We start from the raw sequence: 22537 nt of genomic DNA on the forward strand, positions 1-22537 counted from the left end.
CAAATAACTAATTTGCTGATTTATTCTTACCTTAACCACACACAGAACTCCTTCATTGGTTTCGGAATCTGTTACAATTTTAAAATTTCCATCTTCATTACCCTTTAAAATGGTATAATTAGCCCTCCAATTAGCAGTATTAATTAAATCCTTATCCTGAACGGCAACACGTAAGATTTCCACATCAATTCTATTCTCCTCCACGGATGCCACATACTAAAATAACAAAAAATGACAAAAGAACTTTAATTAGTAATTCTCACAAAAGCAGAACATCATGTAAAGTAAGCCTGGTTCGTCTTCTTTTTTTTTTTCCATTTATTTCTCACTAGTTGGAGGCTAATCACTTCACAACATTGCAGTGGGTCTCGTCATACATTGACATGAATCAGCCATGGATTTACATGTATTCCCCATCCCGATCCCCCCTCCCACCTCCCTCTCTACCCGATCCCTCTGGGTCTTCCCAGTGCACCAGGCCCGAGCACTTGTCTCATGCATCCCACCTGGGCTGGTGATCTGTTTCACTATAGATAATATACATGCTGTTCTCTCGAAACATCCCATCCTCGCCTTCTCCCACAGAGTCCAAAAGTCTGTTCTGTACATCTGAGTCTCTTTTTCTGTTTTGCATATAGGGTTATCGTTACCATCTTTCTAAATTCCATATATATGTGTTAGTATGCTGTAATGGTCTTTATCTTTCTAAGCCTGGTTCTTCTAATTTCCAAAAATTATGTTTAAAAAGTAAAAGTGAAAGTTGCTCAGTCATGTCCGACTCTTTGCAACCCATGGACTATATATACAGTCCTGGCCTGGTATTCTCCAGACGAGAATACTTGGAGTGGATAGCCTTATCCCTTCTCCAGGGGATCTTCCCAACCCACCGATCAAACCCAGGCCTCCCACATTACAAGCGGATTCTTTACCAGCTGAGCCACAAGGAAAGCCCAAGAATACTGGAGTGGGTAGCATATCCCTTCTCCAGGGGATCTTCCTGACCCAGGAATCAAACCAGGGTCTCCTGCATTGCAGGTGGATTCTTTACCAACTGAGCTATCAGGGAAGCCCAAAACTATGTTTACATGATTTTAAACCCCAAGTCCAAACTACTGACATATGGCTGGGAATACTTCATTTGAAATCATGGGGCATGAAGGGAGATGTGCACATTTAGCAGTTAACTCTGCCTTTTACATTTTCTTATATTAAAATCACACACTTACAGAAGAACTGGTGAACGCTGGCAAGTTGTCATTCACATCTTCAATATTAATGATGCAAGCTGCAGTTGTCTGCAAACCAAAATACTGACCATCCATGTCCTGTACTTTAATTTTCAGCTGGTATTTATCAATTAGCTGAAAAGAAAGTAAGAATTTAATTGCTGAGTGAAAGCAACTTTATAAATGAAATCATAACTTATTCTATAATTTTCCTTGCATTGAAAATTTAAGAAGTACACTATTAGACTTTATAGTTATCACATACTGGCAGAGGAATAATTTCTTCATACTAATTTTCAATTAATTTACGAAAATATAGTAGTTTCTCAAATTTAAAGTGCTACTCATAGAATCAACTTGGTTTTTGTATTATTTAACAGGAAGAAAAAATATTGTCATAACATACTTAAAATTGCCTAGTAATTAATCAAAATCTTTATCTCCATTCAAAGTACATTCTTACATTCAAAAATACATTAACAGTGACTCTATATCAGTCTTATAATAAAGCAATAACATATCCTCTTGTAAAAGTGGTGAATTTTAAATATTTACTTGACATTAAAAGATTAAATTAGCATGAGAAGAAAGTTCTGGAGCTTTGTAAACATTTTTTTTCTCTTCATGGAAAATAGTGTCTGTTTTTTACGGATTTTCTATTCTTCAGAGATTGCAGACTCATCACTAGTTTAAGAAAGCGTGTTTCCCCTCATAACGGTCTCATCTGTCACAAGTATTGAGATACGGAAGGATTAACAGCAACTCTAATAACAATGCCACCTAGAATGAACATTAGGAATCTTGGGTTCTATTCCCAACTTCAAAAATAGCAAATGTAATCTTGGGCAGTTGGAAAAGTCTTTTTCTTTAGTTTTTCCTCTTCTATAAAATGATGATAATAACACCTCTGCTAAGTAATTGACCTTTTATCATAAGACAAAAAATATATAAAATACTTCCTAGCCTTCCACCTAGAATAGTTGCCCTTCTCTTAAAAAACCAAATTGCGTTGCAGGCAGATTCTTTACCAACTGAGCTTTCAGGGAAGTCCTTTCCTCCCTTTAGACTTCTTAAACTTGCTAGTCCTCATGCACTGAACTCAATATTACCTAAGATAAAACTATTAACACTATTTTTCTCAGTGGCTATACTTTTTACACTCCTGATTTTTCCTAATTTACTCCTCTCTCATAATCAATCACATATGTAGAGCTGAAACAATTAATGGTCTTATTTTATTCAAAATTTTTAAAAGCTCAGACTAGTATACTTATAGGAGCATTGTATTTGTATTTGTATATGCACTGTATTTGTAGCAAACTATGATTTATTGGGAATGATCAACTGGCAGATAACAGAAAGACAGAAATAAAGGTTGGGACTTAAATATCAACCTATGATTATCTTCAGATGGAAGAAAAATTCTGATGCTTAAAGAGATTAAAGCGTGGAAGGCCAACAGAAAAAAAATCAGAAACCTGGGATCAGAAAGTGAGTCCAGAGCTTTCTTGGGTAGAAGAACTCCAAGACTCCTTCATTAGTCAAATGTTCTCAAGTGTTTTATCAGAAGAATCTATTTAAGACTCGACGATAAAAGAAAACTTGGTTTATAACCTGCTTTTCCTGAGCATACAAATTCCGTGAAGAATCTCTATAATCAGTGAGCCAGTATTCCCCATATGACTAATGCATGATGTTACAAAACCACACATGGTAAATAAACTAGTCACTTATAGTACAAGACAATGGATTTTGATGTGACAAAGTACGAAAGTTCACAGACAAGGCTTTTTAAGAGTGCACACTACAAAACGCATTTATCAAACTAACACCTGTCAAGCTTTGGTGTAGTATATCAAAGAAGACTATCCACAATGATCTGGAATTACTATTAAAATACTCCTCTCTATTCTAACTTCAGGTCATCTTGGATTTTCTTTATATACCTTGACTAAAACTATATAATAGACTGCATGCAGGAGATATGAAATCTAATCATTCTCACATTAAGTCAGGTATTAAACAGATTTGGAAAATGTATAATAATGCTACTCCTCATTAAATTGTTTTGGAACTGTGGTTATTTTTATAAAAATATTGTTTATATTAACATGTAATATCTTAAATGGGTAAGTAAATATATATTTTTTAACTTCTATCAGTTTGAAACATTTTTGGATTAAACAGTGATAAATATAAACAAAAGCCTGGAATTGTCAATAAAATTTAAGACTATAAAGGGCTCCTGAGACCAGAAAACTTGCAGACCACTTCCCTAATCCATGGGAGAGGAAATGAATTCATATGAGTTTTAGGAATCAAAGAGAAAACCTGACAAACACATATTACTATATTTTAAAATTAAGGATTATAAAAGTAGGAAGTAGGCCAGATAAGCTACTATAAGAATTCAGATAAATAAATGCTAACAGTTGAGTAACAGTTGAATAACAAAATGAATAACTACTAAACTAGGATAGCTACAGGGACAATGGATAGATATGAACGTAAGATCATTGTGGAGTTAATATCAACTTGCTTTGGAAAGTAATTTGACTTGCAAGAGGAGACATCAAATACAATTTTGAGAACATAAAGTGAAAAGAAAGTGAAGTCGTGTCCGACTCTTTGCAACCCCATGGACTGCAGCCTACACCCTCCTCCGTTCATGGGATTTTCCAGGCAAGAGTACTGGAGTCAGTTGCCATTTCCTTCTCCAGTTGAGAACATAAAGCCAAGGTGAAAATAGAAAAATCATTAAAGGCAAAGAATACTCTAATGTCATTTTAACTAAAAGCATGGGAAAAAGAACATGTTCAGAAAGGAAGAAGAATTCTAGAGGTACTGCATCTATACACAGCTGATGTACTGCAGCTGTGAAATGTTCAAATAAGGATTCCTGTCAGTCAGCTGAAAATGTTGAATCAGAGATCAGCAAGAGATAAACTTTCATTTAATCTACGTAAGGGGAAAATGTAGATGAGATTGCTAATGAAGTTACACAGATAGAAAGAGAAGCACTGTTATCTGTAGATAAGGAAATTCCACAAATTCCAAGTTTTACTTTACAATTACAACATTTCTTGTTTTTTTCAACTATAAATATGTTTATATTAGGAAATTTGATTTTATAAATTAGCAGTTCAAAATCAGCATGCTGCAATGTTAATGACCTCCATCAACCTACCTAAAATAATTTTTGTTAGATTCACAATATGCTTTTCAAAAGCTTATCTGCAGATGATATACAGAGAAACACAGGTACTACCAAAAGAGCCGACTCATTAGAAAAGACCCTGATGCTGAGAAAGATTGAGGGCAGGACGAGAAGAGGTCGACAGAGGACGAGACAGTTGGATGGCATCACTGACTCAATGGACATGAGTCTGAGCAAGCTCCAGGAGGTGGTGAAGGACAGGGAAGCCTTGGCGTGCTGCAGTCCATGGGATCGCAAAGAGTCAAACACAACTAAGTGACTGAACAACAACAAATCAGGTTTTATTTGTTAGCATTTGTTACCTCTCTGTCTAGCTGAGATGACGATGTGGTGATCACGCCTGTAGTTGGATGCATAGAAAAGAGGGTGGGTGATGCTGGAAACTGCTCAATGATGGAGTACCTTAGACGCGTGTGCAGGGTGTCAGGCTCATCTTTGTCTGTCGCACAAACCTGTCCCACGGTAGTACCTACATACACAAAAATCCTCTTTAATTTCCAAAACCTTTACAGTTCCAACTTTCCCTTTGACTCCTCTCTATCTACCACAAAAAAGTTTTGCACAACGAATAACAGGAATAGCATTTGTACATTTTCAGGATTCCATATAAAGCATCGCTTCCTTTCAGATATCCCAATATTTCAACATTTTGAAATTTGGTGACCATATCCATATTTACTACGTTTATTGTATAATTTTATAAATGTTGATAATATCCCCCCATGGCCTTTGTATTTCTTAACTAAAGAATTTCAATTATTCTTTAGGCTTTTTCTATTTATAAGCCTGCACTTAAATTGATCATATGGGTCAGTTTGCTCTGAAAATTCTTAGCTTACTTAAATCTTCCTAGAGGATGACTAAAAATCTAATTCTAACTCCTAGTTGAAATGGTCCATTTTTCAAGAGATTGAGAAAATATATTATTCTCCAAGACCTTTATAACAATGCCCAGAATGCATGTGTGTGTGCGTGCTAAGTCACATCAGTCGTGTACAACTCTTTGCGACCCTACAGGCTGTAGCCCACCAGGCTCCTCTGTCCATGGGATTCTCTAGGCAAGAATACTGGAGTGGGTTGACATGCCCTTCTCCAGGGGATCTTCCCGATTCAGGGATTGAACCCACATATCTTACATCTCCTACCTTGGTAGGCAGGTTCTTTACCACTAGGGTCACCTGAGAAGCCCAACAATGTCCAGAATACAGTCTATCATTTAATCACTATAGAACATCAGCAGATCTCTTCAAGGCTAAGACTTCCACTGCTCAAGAACTTCTTTTCCGAAAAGAATATTCTAAACGTACTCTTAGAATATTTAGAAAACATGATCTCTTTAAAGTATTTCTTTTATCTCACACAGAAAGGCAAAATAACATTGAGTAACTCCTATTTTTCAGGCACTATGCTTGGCATTCAAGGCATACTGCGCTTCATTTAACCTTGTATGTTAGCTTCTCATGTTACAGATGGAGAAACCAAAGCATGTCAAGATTAGGAAACTTGCCCAAGATCACTGCACACAGCTAGCAAAAGGCAGAGTAAAATGCTGTGCTACCTCCCAGTGGCCAGGATGAAAGTCAACTAATGAACTGCAGCACTACGCTGCCGTACATTGCCCAGGTGGCAACTCACCAATTTTGCTGTTTTCAAAAACTTTAAAAACATAATTTGTTTCTGTAAAAATTGGGTAGTTATCATTTTCATCCTCAATTCTGATGACCAGGGTCAATGGATACTCTGGAGTATATCCATCCGGAGTTGTTGCAAAGGCAACTAGCTGTGAAGAGAGTAACATTGAAAAAAAAAAGCGAAAATAAAATATGGTTCAAACTTGCTTATGCTTTGGCCTTTCAACTGGAGACTGCTGAGCATCACAGTTTGGGTTTTACCACTTGATACTACTTTTGAATGTGAGCATAATCTTAATGCCACAAGAGATGGCTGATTTCATTGTGTACTATGGCATTTTATATTCTATCTAATATAGTAACATAGATAAATTTGGTTTCCCCATCATTGCTATATTGTTGTTCATGAGTGTAACAGTTTTTATTATTATTCTCTTGAAAGGGTCCTGAGAACTATTTTGTTTTGCTTGCAAGTTTCAAGTGCAAGTGTTTTAAATACAATTTTCTGGATCTTTTATAACTGAATTCTTAGGATTCCAAACTCCCCGGGTGCAGTCAACTGAGATATTATTTTATTTTCTAATTAGAATTTTAGTCATATTGATGGCTATATTTAGATAACTGTCTTCATAAGAATTTTTTAATTTAAAAAGAGGAGTCAGAAATGGACCAAGTGAATGGCCATAAATTGTGTCTGGAATGCAATTTATTCTTTTGATTATACAATATGAATTTAAATTCCATTTTATCTCCTAACAGCTGTCATAGAAAAACAGACCATCACAGGTACTTAGAAGGTCATGTCATAGAAATTGTAAAACTAAATAATTAATTCATCCAAAAAAAACACAAAAACTAAAGTTGAGTTAACCAAAAAATGACCAGTTCCTGCTGGAAAATCAATACATTAGGTTAAATTCTTACATATTAACACTCATCCCACCATGGGAGTTTGCCTAGATGATAAAACACTTAGGTACCCTAGTTAAGCATTGTCCATGCTCCTTACTTGCTCACAAATTAATTTTCTCTCATTGCAAAGGCTCCAAGGCTTAACTTCTGAACTTGACTTATCTCCTACGGCATCACTCTCAGTACAATAAAGAGGTTCACAGATCTTTTCCACCAAATAAATAATTACCTTAAAAGTGGTACTCTTTTTCTTTTGAAAATAGAAATAGTAAAACTGTAATTCCCAGAAAAATCTAATAAAATTGAAGGCTATTTATTTTATAAAATTCTTTTTGCTTCCAGGCAACTATCAGGTCTGTACAACACTATCAGAGCACAGATGAAAAACTCAGGAAACAGAAAAGAGTAATTGAATTGAGGAAGAGAAGCAAAATAGCCAAGCTTAATTTTACTAATACAATATGTAAACGTTAGACTTTACCTCAAACGATGGATATGTTTCACGATCTATAGCACGAGTACAAAACAGGTTTCCAGTATCTCTCTCTACATAAAATAAATTTCGAGGTTCTTTGTCAACTCCAGGCCCACTTATGGAATAGTAAATAGTGTAGTTTTGGGCTGTATCAGATTGAATCTACAAAGTAGACAGTATATACATAAGACAAATTTGTATTTCAGCAAAACTCTCATCTACATATTTTGCAATCACATTGACATTTTTATTACAATAAGTAATTATCCTCTTTAACTTATTATTATGCATGAATAAAAGACAGCAATAGAATAAGCCTAATAATTGAGAAATTCAAGAGTAAGGCATGAGGAAAATAATGAAGCCAGTTTTCCAGAATAACTAACAAATATTTTCAAAGGCTACATGTACCTACATGGATCAAGCATTTTGGACTTTTCTTGTCTTATAAAACAGAGTATTCTGAGTATGAAAAGTTATCCTTTTGTCAATTTTTTTAACACCTGAAGTTTTATTATATATAACATAATATTTGAGACACTGAATTTAAAGTATACTGTCTGCAGGGCAAACATTTGGAAAGTGGTTTCCTTAATTAGTTTTTATTTCTCAGCATTGTCTTTATCATAGGGGTTCAACAGGAGGATGAAAAAGAGTGAAAATGGAAATGACAGAATATCCTGGTGAATTTGCTACTTTGATATTTGATTCAAAAGGAAAATTTTCTCTGGGATTTCTCCAGCAGTCCAAAGGTTAAGACTTTGCCTTCCAATGCAGGGGACACGTGTTTGATCCCTGGTCAGGGAACTAAGATCCTACATCAAAAAGAATTTTTTCCAAAGTGTTTTCATCCTCTTAGTAGGATCTTGACTACCTATCAGGATGATTCACAATTATTTTCAAAAAATTTTTTTCTCAACTTTAAAATGCTTTTCTCTCAGTTGCACTGAATTTATTGGTGGGCTCTAAACAACGTTTCTCTCTCACCAATTCAAGAATTGGTGGAACAGAAACCTAAGAGCTAGACTGAATGGTAGTGACCGCTGATAGTGGAGGAAGGCACAAAGATTTGCTGAGGTTTCCACTGAAAGTTAAAAGAGAGAGAGAATATGTGGACCCAGTGCGATTTAAATAGTGAACTTGGAAAGAAACCATGGAAAGGTGTACCATCTTTCCTTTCCATGGCATTTGATTTTTTATCAACAATTTCATCTTTTATTATGGAAGATGTTTGGGGGTTTTCTAGACTACGTCCAGGCTCTGAGATACACTTGATGATATGAAAATCCATTGAAGAAGCATGTGTTTGAGAGTGCTAGATGGGCTTTACAGTTTTATAAATGGCTTTTACATGACTACAACTGCAAAAAAGTATATGCAGATATAGAGAGATGTATTTATACCATATATTAAGCATATGATAGACACACTCATTCACTCATATATTCATACATACACATTTTTAAAAATAAGTGCATACTCATTGTCCACATTTTTAAAAAAGATGGAAACTATAGACTCTCACAGTGAAAAGAAAGTAAATTGTACCTGTTGAAGAAAAAGTGGGAATGGACCCAAGGAATTCTCAGGCACTGAGCAAGGAATAGGAGCCCATCTTCTCTTGGCACGTCTCAAAACTTTTTCCTGAGAATGCCTTTTCTTTAGTACCTCAATTTAGAAAACAACAACAACAAAAAACAATAAAGTCAATCGCTACTTTATTTTTAAACTTGAAAACTGATACATCTTTCTTCTCTTGTTCTCATGAGGATTAGCTGGGGAGGCGTAGAACCATGGTAGTGCTTGAAAACCAAATGAAATGTCAATACCATTAAAAAAAAATGAAGAAAACCCTGCCCTAACTGTTATCTCAGCAGTCCTCTTGAGAAAATAACTTGGTGGGAACATGGAAGAGAGAGAGATGGAATCGGAAGCCTAGAAGCAAAACTGGAAAAAAAAATTACTGTTGCCACATTGCCATGCAAAAACACAGGAGGAGAGATATGCAAAAAACGTTAAGTGGACAGGTGCCCTTCCAAATTCAGCATAAGCATCTTGCACTCACCAGCAGCTAGGAAGAGCCAGGGGGCCAACAGAAAGATCTGTGTCAGAAGGAGGAGAGAAACATGGTGACAACTCTCAAACGGCTGTCATGAGTAATGGCCAAGGGTTGAACAGAAGTCATTTTGATCTTGAGTGTCACAAAGTCAAATGTGTGCATGAGATCCAAATCGTACCCTAAAATAGTCCTCCATTTTCTAAGAGTAAAAATTATGCTAAGATACATGAAACCTAGTACCTGAAACCTGTGCCTGAATAGGACATCACAGTAAGTCATTAGCATGTCATATGAGTTCCTGAATCTTTAAAAATTACATACTCCAAATTACATATGAAAATCTTAAGCAATAATATTTATTGTTTTGGAAACCTACTCCACAGTAAAGATCAAGAAAAGCTGCTCCATGTCTAATCTCAAGTTCTCCTTCTGTCCCATATGCCAACTTCTTTTATGTCCCAAATAAAAGGAAATTGTAACCTGGGATAACCTAGGTTGAACCACTCTTTTCCATTTCAACACTGTTAACTTGAGTCATGGTTTTCCTTCTTCAAGCTAAACTAACCTCTATCTTTTCTGATTCACATCTTCTCTGGTCATGTGAGTTACACCTGAAGAAAACAATTCATTATACTTCATTTTTTTACTTGGGCATACCTCTGTTTGATGCTCTAAAAGGACAGGTATCTCCTTCTCTTCTTGGGTCTCTGTGTTGGAAAGCAATATGGTAAAAGAGCGCTTCTCTGAGGACGAAAGAATGGCGTGTGTTGTATAGACTGAACCATCTTCTAAGATTTGGAAATCAGGGTCACTTGAGTGAATGAGAGTTGCAGATTTAAAGCACTCCTTCAGGTTAACTGTAGAAAATGCACAGAGCAGTCATTTGTAAGGTAAAACAAAGCAATATATAGTTTTAACCAGAAGCTATGCATTTGAGGTGGTACAATCAAAAACTTTAATTACATTGTAATTAAGTTTTGCATTTTTTAAAAGGACATATGAAACTACATGGTTAATTAAGTTGTTCTTAATTAAACATATCTACCATGGCTTTTACCTACTTCACATCCTTTTTAAAAAAGAGACATTTGTTATGAAATAAAGACATGTAAACTCCACAGTCTGAATATAAAACTCACACCAAAAGAAGTTTTTATTAACTGAAACCAGCCACAGAGCAACACATGACAACACACAAAGTAAGTTAAATAGAACCTAGAAATTAAAACTGGAAGTTACTGAATTATTACCAAACTCTTTGCATCTGTTGTTAAACAGTCATCATATTCTGTCTCTGCATTGATCTGATCTTTTGTCATACATTTGAGTTATATGAAAAAAGTTAATTGGTAAAAAAGCAATGAAAGTGTTAGTCACTCAGTCGTGCCTGACTCTTTGCAACCCCATGGACTGTAGCCCACCAGGCTCCTCTGTCCATGGAATTCTCCAGGCAAGAATACTGGAGTGGGTTGCCATTTCCTCCTCCAAGGGATCATTCCCACCCAAAATCAAACCCCAGATCTCCTGCATTGCAGGTGGATTCTTTACCATCCGATTTTTACCATTCTTTGCCATGTGATTCTTCATCATCTTTACCATTCTTCCCTACCAGAGAAGCCCATTAAAAAAAAAAAAATGTGGAAATAAACCTCAGGAAGATGCCAAAATAGTTTAGGATAAAAATCCAAAAACAACACCTTTATACTCAAGAAATAGTTTCAATACTATTTCTCAATTTCAAAGACATGTTTTGACACATACCATAGCCTACATCTAATGTAAATATTAGTAATTACTCATTAATCAAACTAAAACAATTTTATGTTATATAATCATGTCTTTCAATAAAGAACAACATTTGGTTCATTGGATTGACACCATATGTATTAAAAAATACTGTATTACAGTGTACTCTGTTAGTTTTAACTATTAGTTCCAATACAGTCACCCTTCTAAAGATTACACTAATTTTAAAAGATCACAACAAATTAGGATTTATCACATATTTTGGCAGTTTCTTACCTCTACCAATTAATTTTTCAGCATCTAGTTTAAAGGGAACATGTAGTGTCACTGTTTTGCAGGCATCACAGGCAAACGTTAAGATCTAAAAATAAATCAATATTATGCATGAAATTTGCAGGCATCACAGGCAAACGTTAAGATCTAAAAATAAATCAATATTATGCATGAAAAAGAGCCTTTTCATGTGTACACAGTTTGCACACATCTGTATAATTATAAATCTGTTTATAAAATTATCAAAATAATACCAAGCATATAATGGGATTAAGAATTCAGGGAAAAAAATTGCATAGAAGAGAAGAACAAATCCAACAGAGAGCCATGGTTCCCTCCCTCACAAGGCATGTAAACCAAGAGAATTCCTTATCCTCCTGGACTTTGTTTCCTAGTCTGAAAATGGAGTTACTAATAACTTCACTAACTTAGTGGGTATATTGAGAAGCCAATGACACCCTTTCGTGGGCAAATACTGGAAACTATTAGGAAGGCAGCAGAGATATGCAAAAAGAACAAAATAAAAACAAATTTAACGAGTCAGCAAATCATTTCAATTATCTGTTAACTGCCTATGAGTCGTGGTACCAAATCAAAAATATCCCAATCAAGAAAAGCCCAACACTTTTAAAGACAATCCCTGACTCACTGCCATGAAATGACTTGAAAATTATTTACATGTGACCCCACGCATACAAGCACATGATTTTGAAATATGAACTTATTTTGAACTTCTCATTAACGAGAATTAAGGTCAGTGCTAAAAATATTTCACTTAAAAAAATGTAAATGTTTAGTGATTTATGGTGAACCAGTTACAATACAATACATATCTGAGCACATTGAAAATAAACTCTGTATAACAAATGCTTCTGAAAGATTGCTGGTTGTTTTTATCTTTTCTATATTTTTGCAAAAGTTTTTGACCGAAAGCAAAATAGCTAACCAGTATTTACATTGTTATTTAAAAATCTATAAACATAAATTAAAATCGTCAAAATTGGGATGAAAATTTTTGTCTCCAAAACTCATTAAAGACCCTTTTAATTGTCCAATTTAAATTGTGTATGAAGAACTAAGCATGACAGAGATTACATTTCATTTGGAACTAAGCAAGGACACAACCAAGAGACTACACTCGAATTGGAAATAAAAAGATGGCAAGAATTCTCACTGATTGCCTAGTCTAGAGCAAATAGGGGCAGGACATGTGAAGAGCCCAGCTCAAGGGGACAGAAAGCACACTCCCACTGATTCATTCAACCCACGTTTCTTGGTTGCTGCCTGGGTGCCGGGCAGTGTTCAAAGGCTACCACAGTGAACAAAGAGAATTTCTTGACTTCACTGAAATTATCTTATTATAATAAGAGACAAAAAGTCAATACACAAATGCACAAAGATCACATAACACCATGAGTAAGTGTTATAGGAAAAGTAAAACAGGGAGAGAGGGGGATAAAGGAAAAGACCAGAATGAAACAAGGAAGCAAACTAATTCACTAACTAGGGGAGAGCCTTCCAAGTGAAACAAAAGCCGCACCAAAGGCCCTGAGAGGCGACTTCACCTGGTGTGTCAGAGAAACACAAAGGAGCCCGCAGCGGTAAACACAGGTTTCCCGGGTGGCTCGGCGGTAAAGAATCTGCCTGCCAAGCAGGAAACATGGGTTTGATCCCTGGGTCAGGAAGATCCCCTGGAGAAGGGAACGGCTACCCACCCCAGTATTCTTGCCTGGCAAATCCCACGGGCAGAGAAGCTTGGCAGGCGACAGTCCATGGGGTCACAGAGTTGGACACAGCTGAGCGACTAAATCAACAAACACAACAGCAGTAAACAGAGCGGGAAGAGTGACAGGACATGACACTGAAAAGACAGTCGTGGGCATATTAGATAGGGTCTAAAAGACCACAGGAACGAGTACAGTTTTATTCTGAGGGCAAAGAGAAGCAACTGTGTGTTTAGAGACTATGGCATGACGTTGTGAGCATTTTTACACAGACTCATTCCAGTGGCCACAGGAAAACAGACTGAAAAGTGAAAGTGTTAATCGCTCAGTCGTGTCCGACTCTTTGTGACCCCATGGACTGCAGCCCGCCAGGCTTCTCTGTACATGGAATTCTCCAGGCAAAAATACTGGAGTGGGTTGCCATTTCCTCCTCCAAGGGATCATCCCAGCCAAGAATAAAAGCTGGATCTCCTGCGTTGCAGGCGGATTCTTTCCCATCTGATTTTTAGCATTCTTTGCCATCTGATTCTTCACCAGTAGCCAGGCTCCTCTGTCCATGGAATTCTCCAGGCAAGAATCCTGGAGTGAGAAGCCATTCCCTTCTCCAGGGGACCTTCCCAACCCAGGGATCAAACCCGGGTCTCCTGCATTGAAGGCAGATTCTTTATTTTCTGGGCCACCAGAGAACATACTATAAGGGACCAGAGTGGAAGCAAGGAGACCCACTGGGAGGAATCTAAGAGAGGAGGGGTGGTGACCTGGACTAAGGTAAAAATGATGGAAAAGGTGAGGATGGCCAAATTAAGACAGCATCTCAGATAACAGTGTCCTGGACATCCACTCATTCATTCATTCAACAAATATTTATTAAATGTCTACTATGTACCAGACATGAGCAGCAAACAGGGTTCTCATGAAACATTCAAGTCAAAGGTAAGATATTTGCAATTTCAATAAAGGAGGATAAAAGCTATGACAGGGAAGTTCAGGGTGCTCTGGGGGAGCACCGGGAGCCAGCCCCTTCTAAGGCACAGGTGAAGAGGGGAGACATGTTAGTCACGTCCAGAGAGGCAGAGCTTGTATGTTCCCAACACAGGAACTACATGCGCACAGACCCCAAGGGCCACAGACCTTAAACGTCATTTGCCATGGTTGATGTATATAGCACAAGAGGGAGAGGAACTGAAAATGGATTCAGAGACGCAGGTGTGGGAGAGAGTCTGAACAGCCTTAACACAGTACACACATAGATCTTTTTTCTTAAAGATAATAAGAAACCAAAGATTTGTTTTAAGCAGATAAATGACATAAGCAAGCTTTCCAGGTAGCTCAGCTGTAAAGAATTTGCCTGCAAAGCAGGACCACGGGAGATGTAGGTTCAAGCCCTGGGTCAGGAAGATCCCCTGGAGGAGGGCAAGGCAACACACTCCAGTATTCTTGCCTGGAGAATCTCATGGACAAAGGAGCCTGGTGGGCTACGGTCCATAGGGTTGCATAGAGTTGGACCAGACTGAAGCAACTTAGCACGTGCGCGTGCACACACACACACACACACACACACACACACACACACACACACACACAAATGACATAAGCAACTTTCTACTGGAATAAGGTAACTCTAACCAGTGTGACAAATGAACTCGGGGAACAATTTTCTTTGCCAAAAAGAGACCTAGGGCGTTCAGTCAAATCCCAAGGCCAAAACTAAAAATGACAAATACGTGTTTTTAAACCATCCTAAAACATCTTGCAAGGAAGTGCTAGGCAAAAACTGAGGATAATGATGGAACACCGGAGTAACCAGAAACAACTTCTAATCTGAAAAGATCAGATTCTGGTTTTTTGGCCTCAAATTGAAGGGAGTAAAATCAAAGCATGGACCTGCCTAAGACCTAAGAGAAGAGCCACTCATGTTAATCTGGATTCCCAAATACAAAATCTTCATTGTGGGTATGAGCTAGAAGTGAACTAGCCTCACATGGACTTGTAAGCCACACTCACGTTATTCGGATGTTCTAGGAAACTCAAGCCACTAAGTAAGTAGACCTAGCGTGTGATCCACACCATGGCTGCTGAAAACCATTTGGCCAAATTCAATAACCATTCTTAAACTTTTCTTTAAAAAAAGAGCCCCCAATAGGATTTGATAAGTGCTATTTCAATATGAGTTTTATTTTATAATCACATCACCAATAGAAAAGCACTAGGATAGCCTCACTAAACTTAGAAACAAGATGGACTTCCCAAGAGTCATCACCTATAGTTAACATTACATTAAAGTATATTAGATATACGAATGAAAAGAAGGAGGTAAAAATAAAAATAACTATTTGCATTTGATATGACTATTTATCTGGAAAACCCAAGCAAATTAACCATAAAAGAGTAAGAGAATTTCACTAAGAGTACAGAAATAACTGCTAAAATACACAAATCGTTGGTCTTCATCCACATAAAGCCAGTTAAGCAATATATTGGAAAAAAAGAAATCATTTTCAAAAGTGGTAAAAGAAAAAAAGTTAGAATACCAAAAAGTAAACTTAAGCTTATCTGAGAAAAATCTGAAAATATTTCTGAAGGACACAAAAGAAGACTTGCACAAAAATAAATATGTATCATTATTTTGAATAGAAAAAAACATCAACAATGTAAGTATATCAATTTACACAAAGTTAAATTATGAAATTTATGATCCTAATAAATCCCAACAGTACTCCTTTTCCAGAACCAGACAAGCTAACTCAAAAGAGCATAAGGAAACCCAGAGATTGTCATAATGAGCAAACGAACTTAAGTCAGACAGGAGAAAGAGTGTATGACATCCCTTATACACAGAATCTAAAAAGAAATGACACAAACGAACTTACTCAGAAAACAGAAATAGACTCACAGGCTTAAGAGAACAAACTTATGGTTGCATAAACCGGGTGGGAAGGATAGTTAGGGAGTCTGGGATGCACATGTACACACTGCTATATCTAAAATGGATAACCAGACTTCCCTGGTGGTAGAGTAGATAAGAATCTGCTGCCAATGCGGGGGGATACTGGTTCGATCCCTGATCAGGAAAATTCCACATGCCATGCTGCAACGACCGAAACCCCGGCCCAGCAACAAGAGAAGCTACTGCAATGAGAAGGCCACTCACGACAACGAAGAGCAGCCCTGCTCACCACAACTAGAGAAAAAGCCCGCCACGCACAGCAGGAAGACCCAGTGCAGCCAAAAATAAATAAATTAAAAAACAAAAAAGAATTCAGGCTTAAAAAATAATAATAAGATGGATAACCGAGGACCTGCTAAATTGCACAGGGAACTCTGTTCAATATTATGTGGTAGCCTGGATGGGAGGGGAGTTTGGGGAAGAATGGATACAGGTATATGTATCATTAAGTCCTTTTACTGTTCTCCTGAAACTATCACAACACTGTCAGTCAGCTATACCCCAATACAAAATAAAAAGGTTTTTTAAAAATGAAGGGATAATTATATGTTTTTAAAGAGGTCATAAGGAAAAAACAAACAATTAAAAATAGAAAAATTATGAAAAAGAAAAGCAGTGAAAGGATATTAGCTTTAGCTGACCGTGAAAGGTCTTAGGAAGTCTCAGTAATGAAAACAATGCAGCATTTGGTATATCAACAGAACGAAGTGCATACAAATTGGAAAGGAAGAAGTAAAAAAAGTTTCTATTTGCATTTGTTACAACCCATATAGATCATAAAGGTTGTAATTTTTTGTTACACTCACCAACCATCTAAGAGCTTCTATTTCTCCACATTCTTGCCTATAGAGCCTGCTCTCAAACTTTTGGACATTCTCCAAATGAGAAATGACATTTCAATGTAGTTTTAAATTCACCTTTCCCTATTATGAGTGAGGCTGAAATATTTTAAGAGATATTTTTATTACTTTATGGTTTTTCATGTCAAAGCTGGACTTGATTTATAAGAATTCTTTATGTATTGGTAGATTAGCTTTTTCATAAAGGCTTCAATCACAAGATGAAATTGCGTAAGGAATGATTTGAATTTAACAAAGGAGATCCCTGACGACCTTAGAGACAGAAGCTTCATTAGGTGTTTAGGCAGGAAGTCAGTCATGTCTGATTCTTTGAGACCCCCTGGACTGTAGCCCACCAGGCTCCTCTGTTCGTGAGGATTCTCCAGGCAAGAATACTGGAGTGGATTGCCATGCCCTCCTTCAGGGAAACTTCTCCACCCAGGGATCAACCCTGGGTCGCCTGCATTGCAGGCAGATTCTTTACATCTGAGCCATAGTGGAAGTACACTGAGGTGGAGGCAGAGTGCAAATGTGTGGGGTGAGGCAGGACGAGGAAGTTGGGAACTGGTTCATGGAATGGTGAAGGATTACTTGGGTGCATGGGAAGGAGGTGATTATGTCCCACAAGCCATTTTTATTTAGTAATGCTTCTCTTCTCTAAACGTCTATCACACATGAGGCTCACAACCACAACGACCATCTGAGGCTGGCAAGGCTCTGCAGACGTGCACGGGAGCCTCAGAAGAGCTTAAGACACACCAACCCGACCAGCAAAAATGCAGCAGAATGAGGGGTACAGCCAGAGTCACCCCACTTCTGGCCGATGCAGCTTTGAAGCTAAGGAAGGTCAAGGAAAGAGGATTATTCAACTTTATTCCCTATATCTGCTTTTTCTAAAAGGGCCTGAGAAGACACACAGAAACTTCTGTTAGTGTATCAGTGTTAGCTGCTCAGTCGTGTCCTACTCTTTGCGACCAGGTTGACTATATGTAGCCTGCCAGTCTCCTCGGTCCATGGAATTCTTCCGGCATGAATACTGGAGTGGGTTGCCATCCCCTTCTCCAGGGGATCTTCCTGACCCAGGGATCAAACCTGGGTCTCCTGCATTGGAGGCAGATTCTTAACCATCTGAGTAGCCTGGGAATATTTATGGCCTGTGCATTTCATTACCTGAGCCTAATCATGCTTTTTTCCTTCAAGGGCAATGGTTCAGAAAGAAGTGTCCAAAAAAAAGGGGGGGGGGGTCAACTTTACTGAGAATCTAATCAAAATCAAGAGACATTTTATGACCGTTATTTACATATTCCATTCTCTATTTCCTCGACAGTGAACTGTTAATTGTCGTGCACCTGGCCCTTTGTATGTTATTAACTTGCCCCAGGAAATGAGTTAAGGTTTGAAGTCCATAAGGAAAGCCATTCTAATGATAGCAACGGCTACAACTTCATTCATTAAAAATTTCAGGAATTCCGTGAAACAGAAGCGCGGTAGAGTAAGGGAAATTGACTGGATATTTCACGCCGCCAGTTCCACCAGTCCCAGAAGGAATTCTCCAACTGTCTGTTCTCCAGGTTTGTCCCCGTGTCCTTCAGGTTTGCCCGGAGCCCTAACGCCAGCGGCTCGGCTTGAAAAGGACACTACGGGCTTAGCTCCCTTGCTCTTGGTCTCTGACTGTTCTTCTTCCAGGGCACCCCGGGAGCTCTGTCTGGGGAGCCCCTGGTCCCACATTCTCTCAGGGGCTGCTCCGCCGCTCTAGATTCCATGCCTGCAGCCCCCTCCCCTAAAGAGATCCCGGGCTTTTCTGCCCGGGGGTGGTGGGGTGAGGGTGGTGGCGTTGTCCTTTCCAAATAAGGCCACCCCGACTTTCTCTCAGAACTTTGGGGAGGTGGGCTAGTAGCTATTGTGTTTCGTAAAGTGGAAAAAGAAACTGGAGCTGGAGGGCGGGGTGGGGCGGGCGGTGGGAGGAAGAATCCGGATGCCTCCGAGGCGACCATTTCCCCAAAGTTTAAAGGGAATGAAACCTCACGTGTAGACCAACAATGGAAACCTTAGCGGAGGACCATCTAGGAACCGTCTACCATTTTCAAGTGCAGAGGGTCCAGACAGCCTGGTCCCCGCGCTTCCCTCCCCTTCACCCACAGCCTAAGATCAATTCCCCAAAAGGCGCCTAGACCTCTCTTTCACCCCGGGATCTGCGCGTTTGGTCGCGCCCGCTCAGCGGCTCGCCTGGTCCGCGGCCGGAACCCGGCCCTGAGCCGGCCTGGGCTGTCCTCCCCCGCGAGGTGCGCAGGCGGGCGGCGCTCGGCGGCTCGTACCCAGGGGCCACGGATTTCCATGGGCGTTTGCAGCCGCTACCGGAGACACCCTCCTCCTCGTCCCCTGCGGGATCGCAGCGCCCAGGTCGCCGTCCTCTGTCCGCCCTCCCTCTCCCCAAGCGACTGCACTTTTGCAGCCAGCCCCAGGCGCCAGGAGCCCCGCCTGGCTCGCCACCCACAGATCTCTGCTCCCAAAGGTGCCCTTCTCTCCCGCATCTGTCCGTGCGCCCTCCCGGGCCCGGTGTCCAGGCGGCCACTCACCGCGAGGGTCAGCAGGAGTTGCCGGCAGAGGGCCCCGCTCGGGGAGCCTGGGGCTCGGGCTGGCGCCATGGGAGGACTCCGGGGCGGGTCGCCGGCCGAGGCACCCGGAGGCCGGGGAGGGAGGGCGCGGCGGGGCGAAGGGCCGCGGCCGGGGCGCAGGAGTGCGAGGCCGAGGACCTGGCGCGCGGAGGAGCTGCTTTTCTTCTCGGTTTTTCTGAAGCTCCTGCCTCTCAGCCCAAGGGCTTTTCCTCTGACCGAGGGTGGGGTTTCCAGGCGCGTCCGAAAGACACCGATCGGCCCCTCCTAGGTATTTTCTTAAGTCTTCATTTCTGGAAGAACGCAACAGGTGGGAACTCCCTCTCGCCGCCACCCTTTTACCTGCGCTAGGTGTTTCTCACCAGCGGACGCCACCTATATGCCCCATCTCCCCCCCACGCCCCGGTGTCCGCCTGGAGGATTAACAGCTGGCCCTGCCCAGCAGAAGCCCTGACTATACAAAGACTCACTCCCCGAGCGCGCCCGGCCGCGGGAGGGGGCGAGGACCCGGGCGCGCTCCCGGCCCGACTCCGCCCCGCGCGCTGTGGTCAGTTGCAGACCCGCAGACCCAGCCGGGAGGGAGGTGGAGAGGTCGCACTTTGGTGTCACGGCTGCCTAAGGCCCACCTAGTAGAGGGTTAGCCCCAGGGAGCCTGGGCTTCCCTGTTGGCTCAGAAGGTAAAGAATCCGCCCGTAATGCGGGAGACTTGGGTTCGATCCCTGGGTTGGGGAGATTCCTCTGGAGGAGAGCATGGCAACCCACTCCAGTATTCTGGCCTGGAGAATCCCCATGGACAGAGAAGCCTGGCGCGCTGCAGCCCCTGGGGTCACAAAGAGTCGGACACGCCTGGGCGATCAAGCACCCAGGGATACTGTTTTCCACACTCTCCTGGAGTTAATTTCCTGCGGACGACCAGTACGCACACCTTTCTTGGGATCTTGTTTGATCGTTGGTTTCCGGGGGGGAGGGAGGTGTCTTTTTTTTTTTGTAAATAAATGTCATGGCCAGAATAACAAGATACAAGGAAATTAAAATAATTAATTAATTAAAAAAGGGAATCCAGGCATCAAGGGTGAGTTAACTACGGAATCTCTCTGAGATCCTAGACGTTGGCTAAATGTGGCCTCCTGATTTTCTCCAAGACCCTCCTTTGTCACAGTTAAAGCCAACCACTGACCTTCTTATCACTTATCTCCTAAGCTGGACTCCTGGACGTCTCACTGAGATTTCTTCCTTTCCCACCACCCAAACCAGAGTTCGTGGTAAGAAAAGAAAAATAATAGGATAAAATGTATGTTTAGGTTTGAAGTATACTTAAACCAGGTGAATTATAGGAGTACTTAACCTGGAAGATTAAAATATAAAAGCGGTATTCTTGCAGCTCTTCAGCAAGCAATGACGGGGCCTTCTGACTCATTATGCTGTACCTCTTTTCAATTACTGGCTTAAAGAGAGAAGTCTGACCACAAAGGAGAAACCTGTCCCATTTCATTTGGTTTGTCTGCACAGGGGTGTGTGGAGAAACCTATTTGAAAAGCCAGCCATAACACTTAGATTTCAGCTCTTGAAAATACGTGTGGTCCCAATACCATTATACACAGAGCCAAAATTATTATAATATTGAGCATATACTTAAATTCAAGAGTATTGTCAAACAGTACCTGTCTTATATTCTAAGTATTAGTGCCATGCTCTACTTTATTATTGAATGACACATAGTGAGCTGTTCTGTTGTCTCCATGTTTATAAAATTATCACTGAAACTTTGCTTGTAAAAGCAGCCTGGGTCATCGGCATGAGACTCTGGTTGACATCCTTCTGTTTCCACATTTTTTAACCCTCATGTTTTTCCAGCAGTGATTTCATTAACACTCCTTGTCCTGTTAATGATGATATCATGCCAGTTTCATGTTCGACAAATGTACTCAGGCTGTATGGTCTTGGATAATAGAACATTTTCAAATTCTTGCTTACCCTTTAACCTGAAACACCTAAGGGTGACTCATGTTTCTCCACATTCCAGAAGAGGAAAGAGGGCAATTTGAAAAGAACTTGCCTTAGATCCTTATTTTCATCTTTCACACTAGGTAACTGCCTGAAGCTATTAAGATGGTAATTTGTTTGTTTCTTCGTGAATTTCTTTTTTGTGTGTGTGTGAATTTCTTAAAGAAATGAAATATAGACTCTAAACAAGGGACCAGATTTATTTAATAGTTTTAGATTAGACTATATGGCTTCTGAAATAGTTTCTTGTATAATACAATCTTGAAATAGCAGATATAATTTAAAGAGACAATGAAATGTGAGAAAAGGAATTTTTTTAAGAAAGTCTTTTGGCTGTGAACATGATTTTGCTGATTTGAAATAATTTTCGATTGGGCTATAAGTAAAGGATGCACCAGACCAACAGTCAGGACCAAGTTCCTTTGTGTTTTGGGCTGCTCATGTAACCTCAGCCCTCAGCACTCTCATTCATTAAGGGAGATAATTAAAATAATACTGGATGCTGTCTATGGCAGCTTGCACATCTAAAATTAAACTATTTAGACTTCTTGTGGCTGATTTTTGAGAAAGTTGGCTGGAAATGGGTGTTCTTTTTCAAAGAGAAAGTCAGAACCAGAGTTGTTCTTCAAAAGATGAACAATTAGCAACCCCAGGCCCTTTGGGCACATCTCTGCAACCAAGCTTCACAATTCTCTAATTTCAGAAAGTGGAAACTGAATATAAATGGCAAGAACAACAAAATACCACTTCATCACTGATGTGCACACAGCAACAGCTGTCTTTGAGTTGCACAAGGCCACTGTTGGAGCCTGGAGAGAAGGGTCCGTGTGGACACATGATGTTTCGGGTGCATCTCTCTTGGCATGGCCAAT

At 39.9% G+C, this 22537-nt stretch overlaps 1 protein-coding gene across 4 annotated transcripts in view; it reads right to left on the minus strand.

Moving 5' to 3' along the window:
* LOC110142693 (desmocollin-2) overlaps positions 1 to 20131 on the minus strand; it is a 35471-nt gene extending 15340 nt beyond the window's left edge. Inside the window, exons 1-9 of one of the 4 annotated variants that reach the window (XM_070452781.1) lie at positions 19626 to 20130; positions 11543 to 11627; positions 10178 to 10377; positions 9010 to 9120; positions 7468 to 7623; positions 6079 to 6223; positions 4746 to 4912; positions 1227 to 1361; positions 31 to 216 (exon numbers count right to left, since the gene is read on the minus strand). In XM_070452781.1, the coding sequence (XP_070308882.1) occupies positions 31 to 216; positions 1227 to 1361; positions 4746 to 4912; positions 6079 to 6223; positions 7468 to 7623; positions 9010 to 9120; positions 10178 to 10377; positions 11543 to 11627; positions 19626 to 19694 (1254 nt within the window). In that variant the 5' untranslated portion in view covers positions 19695 to 20130. Of the gene's footprint in view, positions 1 to 30; positions 217 to 1226; positions 1362 to 4745; positions 4913 to 6078; positions 6224 to 7467; positions 7624 to 9009; positions 9130 to 10177; positions 10378 to 11542; positions 11628 to 19625 lie in introns of all 4 variants that reach the window. The other 3 variants (XM_070452780.1, XM_070452783.1, XM_070452782.1) reach the window with 3 other exon arrangements.
* Between the last annotated feature and the right edge of the window lie 2406 nt (positions 20132 to 22537).

This window comes from Odocoileus virginianus, chromosome 22, assembly GCF_023699985.2.
Source record: "Odocoileus virginianus isolate 20LAN1187 ecotype Illinois chromosome 22, Ovbor_1.2, whole genome shotgun sequence".
Lineage (NCBI taxonomy): Eukaryota > Metazoa > Chordata > Mammalia > Artiodactyla > Cervidae > Odocoileus > Odocoileus virginianus.